The sequence below is a fragment of the Tachysurus fulvidraco genome, chromosome 20 (genome assembly GCF_022655615.1).
Source record: "Tachysurus fulvidraco isolate hzauxx_2018 chromosome 20, HZAU_PFXX_2.0, whole genome shotgun sequence".
Lineage (NCBI taxonomy): Eukaryota > Metazoa > Chordata > Actinopteri > Siluriformes > Bagridae > Tachysurus > Tachysurus fulvidraco.
In genome coordinates this window covers 3,738,536-3,750,935 of record NC_062537.1, presented here as the reverse complement: position 1 = coordinate 3,750,935, position 12,400 = coordinate 3,738,536, and the positions used below count along the sequence as shown (strand labels likewise).

Below are 12,400 nucleotides of genomic sequence, written 5' to 3'. Positions count from 1 at the left end.
CATCGGTAAACTTGTGTATTCGGAAGAGGGCGGATAGCACTTTGATTCGAGTGCGTACTTCGTGAGGTAGCAGTTTTAATATGTGCAGTAAAAAGGTTTGTTGCATATTATCCATGTGTATCCAGCTAGAGCCCTAAGAAGTGTTATATTATGCAATATTTCAGATTACTGTCCATATCTGCAAAGTGCAAAGGCAGACATTCTGCTTAGAATTGTACTTTTTCTACTGAACATTCAGTTAGTTATTGACGTAAAATGCTGTCGGTGGAATTTTTTTGGACACTGCGGTTATGCATGAATTTTATATAGTGAGGCATCAAGTGTCTTTTCCACTACAAATTAACCAGCAGGAAAAGCAGGATAATGTTCTTCTGAAAAGCTGCCAATTAGAAATAGAAAAAGTGGAAGCACTGATGAAATAACACACTGATGTACTGGAAGTGGCTCTGCTGCTGTGTGCTCACTGCACGGGCTGCCTGTAACGTCGGCAGCCGCTTCGTCAGACACGTCTGCTCTCTGTTGGTCAACAGACTGTGTAGTGACTAGCCACACTAAGCCAGCAGGAACCCTCACACACACAATGCTTCATTTACTCGCCAAACTGCTCCGTTTTTATTCATGTCATTCAACCGTTTGAAACGTCCTAGTGACGTCTTTAATCATAACTCATCATCAGTCAGATGATCTGATAACATCTGATCATTTACATCTACACTTATTAATAAGGAACAACACCACATTCAATGGAGAGCTGTTTCAGGAAATTAAGCATGGTGTGCCATGTCATGATGCAAAGGATAACGAATATTACAACCCTGAAGTGGATTCAGGGTTTCAGACTATCTAATGTATTTATTTTATGATGCATCATACAGCTTATGTTGTGTACTAAAACAAAAAAGTTCCAGTTATAGCTTATGTTAGAGCAGCTATCCAAATCATTCCCTCAACACACTCTCTTTTGCAAGTGCCTCTGTATTAGCTGTTGGTATAGGAACGATTTTAGATCCAGCACAAGCCTGTGATTTGCGTTATTGCTATTATAGACAGTTAATCATAATAGACAATGAATCAGTCATGCAATCTGACCCACTGGACTGGAGAATTCAACATCGCTGTTGTATAAAATCATGAGGAACAATATGAGGAAGCTGCAGTCAGGATTTGGCAGGATTCTTGGATGAAGAGTCTGCTGTGAGAATCCGATCCTTTCCAGAAGGCATTACAGCACATCTAGGAATTACAGAGAGACACTAAAGCTTGCTGTCTGATCTCGAATCTCTTCTAAACATCATGAGCTGCAGTGCTAGCTGGAGGATAACCACACCTTAACCTCTATGCCAAAGATTAAGGCTTCATTATATCACACAGTCCAGATGGGAAGAGGAGCAGAAGAGGAAATGAATTCAAGGTCTTGACAAGAATATTGTAGCGGCACACTGTAGGCCATGCAAAAGAAATACGCACGTGTCACACCTGCTGTGAGAAGGGCAATAGTGAGGCCTGGATGCCAGCCCCAAGGGCCCCCTGAAAAACCCTCAGGAATTCATCTACCCCACTAACTAACAAAAGGAATAAAGCAACAGGCCAGATAAAGGTTTGAGGCTGTCAGTGATGTTTGGATGAATATTTCAAAATAATGTTCTGATGGTGGCTGGAGGAAATGTTTTATCACAGCATCTCCCTCCCTTCTGGCTTGTGTCATGCTTGGGACAAATGAAGAAGTCAAACATCAAAAGATAACACACCTGCGATGTGTCCTAATGGATAAATCCGCAATGGACAAGCTTTTAGTGGGTTCATGCAGTTTGATTACATTGGACTATATATCATTTTAGCTTCTGCTAAGTCCTTCAATCTTGCAATCTGGCTTTATGATGCAATTCCACACATGGTCCAATAATATACTGTATATATTTGTATAAATATATAAATTGCACATAAGATTAAAAATGGCTCTTTTAACTGCTTACAGCAAACACTTGTCTTATGCAGCTCTCGATCACTGGTGAAGAACTGGACGTCTCTCTCGATTTCACACCTCAGGATCTTCTCAGCCAAGAGCATATTTATTTAAAGCAGCCTGAAAATGTGTTCGCTGCCACCCACCTCCCTTCCCAGAGCACGACCCTGCTGCAGGGTTATGTCCAATGTTTACACCCGTATGATTGGTGGCTTTTCCTTTCACGAGCCCGGCGCACCACTTCATAAAGAGCCGGCACTAAATTCTTCAGCTGTCCTGCCGAGAACCTTGGATAAACATGATAAATAGCGAGCTCGCCAGGGTCATGCCAGGGCAAATCATCCCATAAATAACTCATGGGGACCTCCGGGACATCTACGAGCGTTTACACGACTGTAAAGGCCGCTCCTCGGATCAAAAACAGAAAGGGAACGCCCTTCCGTGCTCTATTCTTTTTAGTGATGTTAAGGCTGTTGGGTTTGGAGAGCCAGAAATCGAGACAGGTTCCCACCATTGATGTCAAACATGGAGAGCCAGATGGAGGGAAGAGATTTCAGGGCCTCTTCAGGCTGCGGTGTTATGACTAGAGAAGAAGTGATGGGGAAATCTTAATCCAAGAATTGCTCCCATGACAAATCTCCTCAAGAGCACGTTCTAGCACGGATGGCCACGGGAGCCTTCGAGAGACGTTCGAAGCACGTGCTTTTGAGCTTTTCACACAGAGAGGTCCTGACACAGATGTTATACTCGCTTCATACCAACATTCAAGAAGCTGTCGGGAATTACTTTGTCTTTCTGGTAAAAGTTAAAAATTAAGACAGACAATTCAATCGGCGGTAAAACTCGGCCCTTGCATTAAGCAGTTACAGAAGACAAAAAAGCAATTTCAAGACTGTTAGTTCATTCATAAAGCTTTTGATCCTTATATTCTGAGTATTTATTTAACATTGATGTAGTTAATAAAACAATGTAAAAAAAAATGGTTGTAAAATACAAAAGTTCATTAATCTCCTGGCCGCTGTAACAGGCATCGAGTAGTGAATTTTTATGTTCCTCTCAATACTTCATTACTTAATTAATCTAGCTCATCGAATCTCCACGGTGTTGCTCTGACAACTAATATATCTCAATTAAAACGTACGTCAAAACCCAGGCATGTGCATTAATAATACAATCCACAGAAGATAAGCGACTACGTGAACTTTTACTCAGCCGTAGTCCCTCATTACACATGATGATGTTATTTGAGTCTCTCTATCTATTCTGTGTCACTGACAGTGTGTTGTACTACTATTAGAATTATTTACAACAGTCAATGAAAAAGTTGTTGACTATTTCCATCTGAATTCCTCCAGTGACGTCCTCGTTAAATGTTGTTAACCGTTGTTATTTGCCGAATATTAGTCAAGGTGAATATAAATCTTATTTAAAATAAACAAAACATTTTTTTTCTTTCTCTGTTTTTTGTACAAATGATAAATAATCTAAAATGAACAGAGTACAATAACCTACAGAATACAATAACCTACCTACAGAACTTTGGACTCGGGGTTGATGCATCATCTTGATTGATTGTATTTATGGGGAGGGAAAAAAAACTCAGCGATTTGTGTATACAGTTGTCACACTCACCGTGCTAGCCACTTCGATCTCGTATACTTTCTTAAAGGACTCTCTGTCAAAGAAGACCAGTTTGCCGTTCCCTTGGTCGCGCTTCACTGAAGTACCGGTCACCAGGAGTTTATCATCAGGACTGAAGCAGCAGTCTGTCCTGTGCTCAGACACGAGATAACACACAGCTTTATCAGCGATTAAGTGCTTTATTTAAAGCTGCTTCACCAGGTTTATCAACTTGCTAGGATAACATGGTGTAGGCATCACCGGGGAATATTCAGGCTTACATTGGGAAGTATGAGCACAACCCCGTGGCAACATTGAGAGGTTTCTTGAAGTTGCGAATGTCCCATGTCTTCAGAGTGTCGTCCCCTGCAAACACACCAACAGAAGAAAATGTCAAGATTGAGAACAGTACTGAATGCCAACATGAGTAATTTGAACATCAATGCAGGGGGGGAAAAAAATATCAAAGACGTTCCTCTCTCTCTCTCACGTAATTCAGAGAGATGAAAAAAAAAAACTGAATAAGATCGATTGTGTTGGCGCCTGAATCAGAGTCAGTGTACGCTACAGCAGTTAAGCAGCCTGTTCTGAGGTCAGACTTCACTCGGATGCGTCACGCTGAAGCTTGAGTAATTCCTGGACTGGGGATCTCCAATCGCTGACTAAAGCTGCAGGAGATGAACCCGAGCCAGCTGGGAAGTGCATGCTCAAAGGAAGGCCTGTAATGCAAGCCAAAACCAAAGCGAGTGTGTCCATGTCAATTCTGCCAGCCATCCTCTGAGTCGCATGTCACTTTGGATTCAGAGCAAAGAAAAGATCTTTATTTTTTCAAAACAATACAGCGTTGTGTCCGGGGTCAGACGTTATAACCCCTGGGTTAGTAATGGTTAGGGGTGAAACAGCAGCATTGCTTCCCCTCAGACATCGACACTGTCGATGTCGAACGCGTCTTACCTCCTCGTGAAGCGAGCTTGGTTCCATCGTAGGAGAAGGCGAGGCAGGACGTGTCCGAGCCGACAGCGTGGGCTTGGCGGCAGTGGAACTTGGTATGAACCTGGATAGAGCCGTAAAGATAAAAAAGGAAACATTTGTAAATAAAGTCAACAAATTCCACCACCCACATCTCTCATTCATGAGTGTGTGTAAAACATGTGGTACGCACACTTTAGGAGACCCAATTTCCATTATCAGTCTCCTGCCAAGCCACTTTTATTACTATGTGAAGAATTTGCATTTGCCACTTAAGTCTCTTTCATGCTCAGTTACTGCAAGTGCTCATGAGCTTTTTATTTACTGCAGAGGAAGAAACATACCATACTTGACTTCCAACCAGGAAATGTTTGGACCGCCACAAATTTCACCACTGTTTTGATGTAAAAGAGTATTTGATTTAGAAGCCTGCGTCCTTGTTTACATATACGCCAACCAGATTTCCACCATCTTGTTAACATTAACCTTTTAGCATTAGATTCTAATAAAAACAGCAACTTTCTAGGAATCAATATAATCAAAAATTAAAACAGACTATTTGAAAGTAATAAAACCATCCCATGCGGGAATGGAGTGTAAAGTACTACTCTTTACTATTTATATAGTGTTTTTACTGCTGTAATCATTTGTACTAAGCACTCTGAAGCCCAGATGTTCTCCTGAGGGAGGAGACAGCAGCTTAAACCTCCCACTTAGCGGCGCTACGAAGAAACCGACACTCTGCCAAAGCTGAGTCACAAACCAAAAATCCATAGAATGTGCATTTTATATCCCGGTCAAAGCTGAAGCAAGCGTGGGATCTGATATTATGATCACTTTCTAGAAGAAAAGTGTCCGCCTCAATGCATGTGTGTGTTTGTTGTTTTGATTTTTTTTTTTTTTTTTGCTTAACCGTTTCTCACACAGCAATAAGGGAAAAAGGAAAAATATCCCATCTCCATGTTAGGTGCAATCACATCATGGAAGAAGTTTATGTCCAAATGCGAAAATAAGATTCTCTTGCTCTTTGCGTCAAAGAAATCAATAATAGAACAACGTTGTTTTTTTTTACCATTACTGAGGATTGTTACCACGGTAACTGGGTTAAATGCACCACCATGCACAGGCCCAAGTGCAGCAATTTCAGTAATTGCAGCTTTATTCCATGCCCAAGTCTTACACAGTTAAGGATGTGGACAAGAGTCCTTATACTGTGACATTTATTACTCTTGTGTCATGTTTTGTCATCCACTGATGCACAGAGATAACAGTAAAGCCTGATGGAAGGAAATGAACACGAGTTTAACTGTTAATCCAAAACAGGCAGTAAAAGCCTCTATTCAGACCCATCAATAGCACTGCAGTGTCACATGTGGCAGGATGGACACGTGCCTCCACAGAAATAGAGATAAAATCTATAGAAACTTGCTCGCTTGCTGGCTTCATTCACAGGAACTTTCTTTTATATTTATATTTATATATATATATATATATATATATATATATATATATATATATATATATATATATATATACACACACACACATACATACATACATACATACATACATACATATACATATATATTTATATATATACATATATATATATTTTTATTATTTATATATATATAAAATTAAACATCATGACAATGTCATTAGAGAATGGTTAAGAGAACACTTTCCACTCCAGACTTGGTTTCCAAAATGACTAAATAACCAAAAAAATAAACTCATTTCCACATACCAGCAGAAACCAAATCAAAGCTACTTTCCAATACATATGCGTATAAAACCCATGTCAGCTGCAAGTCATTAACACCATTCTAAAAACAGGGAGCATATTAAGCTCTTTTGTCCACTTTTCTTCTCAGCACACAACGAAGCACAAACCGAGGAGCACGTCCAAGCAGGTGTTTTCAAGATGGGCTTCTTATCTCCTATCTGTTTAACATTTTCTTCTTCAGCGACAAACTGCGCCAACACATCAAGAACTGCTGGAAATTACACAATCCGAAGACGCATAATGGACAAAACCTGCTAGGATATGTTGTGCAAAGTCTGTGTGAAAAATCATTATTGTTGCAATGGAGAAATATTTCGTGTTATTTTGCCTCTCCTTGATGTGGCAAAACACACTAAGCAACAAGCCCAGGGTACATATATAACAGGAGAAGACCAGAGAGGAAAATGGCTTGGCAATGAAGAGACAATGGAGAATGAAAGTAAAATAACCACAATAATTGCTGAGGCAAAATGAAATAATGACACAAGTTGCTTCGTATGGCTGTGTTGAATGCAGCGATGTAGAAAAAGTGATCTCATTACCCTCAATGCCATTTACCTACATGCAAACAGTGGCACCAGTGGGATTTAGATCTTTATAGAACTTTCATGCTAATATCGACACCATGCACTCGTCATCTTACAGATCACTAACTAGACAATCAGAGTCCCTGTAGTCACTCAGGGCAACTCCGTCATATCCCTGCGATGAGTTGATTGAAGCTTTTTGGTGAATAGTGTGAGGGGGTTTTTACACCTGGTCACTTCATGCGTTTTCTGTGATCAGATAGCTATCCGATGGTAAAAAGACCAGGTCTAAATGCCCTCTGAAACGTTTTCGAGACGGATATAAATCCAATCATTCAAATCGCTTCAGGAGGTGGTCTGGGACGCGTTTCAGATGAAACTGGACAGGTGTGAATGCATGTGGTTGTTCAAGCCACATACGTCAGCGCTATACTCCTCCCAAACGGAAGTACATCACTAGCAAGTGACTCACGAGTCGTGCATCGTGCCAGAAACAAATAAATGTAAATGCTGTTTTTTTGTAGCATAACCGCCGTAACAAGTTTTTTCGTCTTCTTTTTGATTGCATTCAGAAAACCGCACACACCAAAGTGTGTTCCATTTCAATTACCCCGAAAAGGAGGTAAAATATATTTGCATTTTAGGCGGGAGTAGAAAGATCGGATCGATATCCGATTCGCCAAGATGCATTTATGTGGCCTAATGTAAATGGAACAGTTTTAACAAATCACATAGCTATCGGATCAGAGACAACACATGAAGTGACCAGGTGTAAGAAGGCCCTGAGAGATAAGAAGCTCTTGCTCTTTTGTTTTATGATCGAACAACAAAATCTGACCATCAGCCCTTATATGTTTGAGATCATTAGATTTTTTCTTCTATTGAACGCCATTATAAATGGGCTGGCAATAATAAAGTAAGATCTGTTTAGGAATCCTCCTTTCTAAGTAAAGACTGAATTTTAAGACTTTATTAAAAAGATCCTTAAGCAACAAAGATGCTTAAATAGGCGTGTTCAATTCAGTGATGAATGGAAGACTGAAGCAGGGTGATGTCCTGGGGTTCAGGCTGAGAGAGGTGCAGTCTTCTGCATAATCACAGGAGCAGAAAAGAAGTCATTATCATGGAGCGAGTAGATAAGACTGCTTCACGCAACTTAAGCTCCATATTACATTCCCTAGCACCGGCGCTGCTCTTTGCCAGACCAATTTTCTCTCGTCTAATTGGTCCATGTTTCTCCCCCACTCTGCTGGGATCTCGTCGCCAGGCTGAAAACACTATCTGTCTGTCACCACCTGCTCGGTGTGTTAATGGAGCATGGCTGGGCTGATTACTAAAAGCTTGCCAGGCCCACTTCATTCGAATTCATTCATGACGATGCAGAGTGTTAAATTAAGAAAGGGTATTGGCTTCTTATCTCCGTCAAGTTTGGCACGTTCCCAAAAATGTTTTCAAGGAACTGAAATCCAAACATATAACTCCTCCTGAACTTCACAACATGCAAGAACAGAGCCTAAATTTAGCCAGGATGAATTCTGAGATTCACTGTAGGCTTGGCCAAAAAACACAGCTTACACAATATCTAATTGTTTCAAACAAATTTCTTTTTTTTAAAATAAATAAATAAATAAAGGGTAAAACCTAGATGCCTTGTTTTCAATTGCTCAGCGTGCCTTCGGCGTAGCCCTGCTTGCCGTATACCTACAAGACACTTCAGAGAGATTATTAACCTTCTGGTTAGCTCCAAAGTCTACATCTCCATGAACCATAAGTGGACATAACTTGGCCCAAAACCTTCTCCGGTTTCAGTTCTTGAAGGTCATTCGCAGCTTTGAAGGCACATGCAGAGACATTCGGTAGAGGTTTGACACAAGAGTCCTAAAGCTGGAGATTTGATTAGGGTTGACGTGACACATCCGGCTACCTTCCCTTAGGTCATGTCAATTCTAACTGAGCTCAGGCACTGGATCAGATTTTGGCATGACCAAGAACCCCAATTACCGGGAAACCAAAAGCAAACCTCTGACATCTGATCCAATCAACTCTAGAATCTGAGCAGGAATCAGTCGGAGCAAATTTCATGCTCTGGCTCGTCTTTTGAAAAGTCAGGGGGTGACAGCTTGATTACCGTCGGCAAAAAAAAATTAGACCGTTAATCTAAAATCAGAATTTTTATTCAATACGGAACTACTGCCTTTGTATTTGCTAAAACAGCTTAATTAATTTGACATTTCCTCACATTGTTTCTGCAACTTAGGCATATAAAAGACAGTGAAATTTGAGCAATGACTGGAACGTGATTCTCGATCCAAAACCAGAGTAAATGTTGGTCGGCCAAAACTCAGGCTCTGACACAAAGTTGGAACGTCTCCTTCGTTTTTATGACTTTGCCTTGAGAAAACTTTTCAAGTGTGAGCAAACTTATCCAGATGTTCCGTTAAAAGGAATTCGGTCAATACCCTCCATCACAGCGGGAGGAACACAATCAAATCGTGAAACAGGGATGTTTGCTGCTTGTCAAAAAAAAGCCCTGTGTCATTTCCATTGCTCGTGTCTGAGACTTATTACTCTATTTAGAATTTATTCTTTTGATTACACAAATGGTATCAGCTGCTGGGCCATCAAGTTGAATGGTGTCTTAGGAACAGGAGGAATGTGGGAAATTATGGTATGGATAGGATGGAAGGGGGAAACTTTTGGATCTCACACACACGTTCCAGGAAGCTTTTAAACGAATGTGTGCACATGTAGGGGCTTGGATTCTTGCGTGTTGCTGACTGAGAAATAGAAGCAGCTGTGCAAGGATTTACATTCAAAACACTTGGTCCACTGAATCAAGTTGGTCAACAGAGATGGACGCTGTAAAAAAAAAAAAAAAGGAATAAAAAAAATGGAAGAAATGTAATTCATGGTTACTCGTAACCTTCTGATTTAACCGAATTTTAGAGGGTGACCCTGAAAGAACATCCTGAAATAACATGGGTGTAGAATGCATGGTTCGGGGAAATCTGCAGCAGGAACTCACTGGAGGGAGTAGAAAGTCTCAAATCCCAAGCCAGGCTGTTCTGCTATAGTGCTGGCTGTAATTTCTGCAGCCAATATATTTCACAGACAATAGACTTGACACCTTTAGCATTTGTGCTTGGAGAAGATCTTTCTCAGGCTCTGGGGTGCATCCAAGTCTAGCACCTCCTTCCTTATGAAAACAGTTAAAGTCTTGTGAAGTTAAAACCAGAAAAAGAGGTGGTGGTCTCTCTAAAGGAGTGAGTAAAGGGCAATAGGTATTTTCCCTAAGGAATATAGGTCTCTCGGTGTGTAGAGTTTCACCACAAGATTTACTGAAAACACCAAACTGCATGCAATGTAGTAGTGGTTCTTTGTAAGAGATAATCAAATAACAGGTATTATAACTCTGGAAAGTACTGAATTTCTATTTGTTTTTTTTTATGCTTTCGGATCTGATCTCCACTGATATATTTCATCATCACATTAACAGAAGACAAATCCCATGCCAACATTCTGAATTTGATGGGTCACGCTCAGCAGCAGAAGCAGAAAATTACAATCCCAGACATATGTCTGTTAAACAACATTGCTGAAGTAATGACCTTTATTATAAAAGCTTATTGTAGAGCTTACGGTCATGAGAGTTGATCACTTGATCATTAGGAAAAAGAGATGTCTATGTTTACTCTCCAATACTTGGTTTCCAAGGAGCAACATTTTGGAGATGGAGAGGTTATACTGCATATTCTAACTATTGGTCATTTAAGATAGAAGGAAAAATATGCAATGAATGCACGGCCCATAAAATATCACAGACATGACACTCTGGGATGGGACTAAATCCCCAGAGACACTCTGGTGATGATTACATTCCCAGATGCAATTACATGTAAAACTATTTCGGTCCGAATAGGGCTTAAGAGGATCGGTATCAGATACCAGCAGATGCCTAAAGTTTGCTTGTTGTTATTGTATTTAAAATGAATTGAGCCTCCAGCTTTTCTTGAAGAATTCACACATTTCTTATACACACTTGAGAGTGCAGGTCAGATGAGAATGCATTTCCTAGAAACCATCAGAAAGCAAATCTGGGTCTGTGGATGCCAGGCAGAGGACAAAAGATGTTTCAAGAACAAACAAGCAATCAGTATTTAACTTAAAGTACACTGAAGGAATCATTGCAATGAACATCAAAAAGCCAATCAAATGCAGCAGCAATACTCATGCGGATAAGTGTCTAGCCCAATAACAGCAAATGGAACGTGAGTGAATCCAATGTTACCCGGCAAATTGAGATTGTCTGTCTGAATGTTCAAGTTATGAGTAATGGTTGAGGAGGCTAAGCCACTGGCTTATGGAAAAGATCTCATCTGAAGTGGGATGTTATCATTCAGTACACAGTGAAAATGTTCAGGGAAGACACTTCAAGTTTAAAAGCTACTCTTCGTGTTTAAAAAAGGGGACATTAAAATCAGGCAATGTCAGTTCTCAGTAAGGAATTTGGACTGCAGAAAGTCTAATCTAACCTGAACCATCACGGCTTGTGCACAAAACAATACTGCACATTTCAATGCAAGGAGAAACTTCGAATCCTTTCATAACGCTCCTGTTCTTTGTGACCTTTAGAATGTAAAAGGTGGGCAGAGTGTCTGGATCACATCCAAGAAGATGGGGCATGGGCCAACGCTTGGACCTTATAGAAGCAAGTTGTTATTGTAAGCTGCTGGGAAATGCTGGTTAAATATTTAGTTTGTAAAAACAACCAGTAATAAATTAAAAAGATCTCTGTCCAATCTCTGTGGGTCAGCTGCTGCAGACAGATGCGTCTGAGGAGCCTCAGCAGTCATGAACACTATAGGTACTTGATTTATAATGGATTTGCATCCATTGGCTGGTTGATGGTTATCTGGTTTAATGTTTTGTTTTTTTGTGAAGTGCAATAGCAGATGGTCATATATTTGTTATCAGTCATACAGACATCCCCGGTACTGTTCAATGGGGCACCGTTGCAAAGTAACGAAAAGGTTCAGAGGCCAAACCTGTCTTTAGCTGCTACATGTACGAATGCAGAAGCATGGACGAATAACACATTGTGCTGCCAACTTACTTATTCTGTCTTAGTCCATAAAATGCTGGAGCCCAGGCCAAGCAGCCAGGAATGCAAGACACCTGGGGACATCGTCTGCTATCTAAATAGAAATAACTTACAGCCATTGACTTAGGGGTTCTGCAGAGTGTTAAAGCTGAGCTCTTAATTCCTTCTTAAATAAATAACACCAGAGGTTGAGACTAAGGTGGTGGAAAGAAAATTCTCACGCAAAATCAAAAATCCAGTCAAATCAAGTCAGGGGATTCCTCGTTTCAGGTGCAACAAGGCAAAACAGAAAAGCATGAAGAAATAAAACGGAAACAGGAACATCATAATAAATGTTAGCTACACTTAAATCACACCGTTACTTCTATTATTCTTACAACTCCTGTATAGTTGGCCTGGTTTGCACTATATTTTAATGCGAGGCTTACCGTCAC

The 12,400-nt window shown here is 40.4% G+C and overlaps 1 protein-coding gene across 7 annotated transcripts in view; it reads right to left on the bottom strand.

The window, feature by feature from the left end:
- Positions 1-12,400, bottom strand: part of LOC113638311 (WD repeat-containing protein 70) — a 36,160-nt gene that overhangs the window by 7,619 nt on the left and 16,141 nt on the right. For all 7 annotated transcript variants that reach the window (XM_047804531.1, XM_047804533.1, XM_047804529.1 and 4 more), the window contains exons 11-13: positions 4,538-4,637; positions 3,865-3,949; positions 3,596-3,734 (exon numbers count right to left, since the gene is read on the bottom strand). In XM_047804531.1, coding sequence (XP_047660487.1) covers positions 3,596-3,734; positions 3,865-3,949; positions 4,538-4,637 — 324 coding nt within the window. The remainder of the gene's footprint in view (positions 1-3,595; positions 3,735-3,864; positions 3,950-4,537; positions 4,638-12,400) is intronic.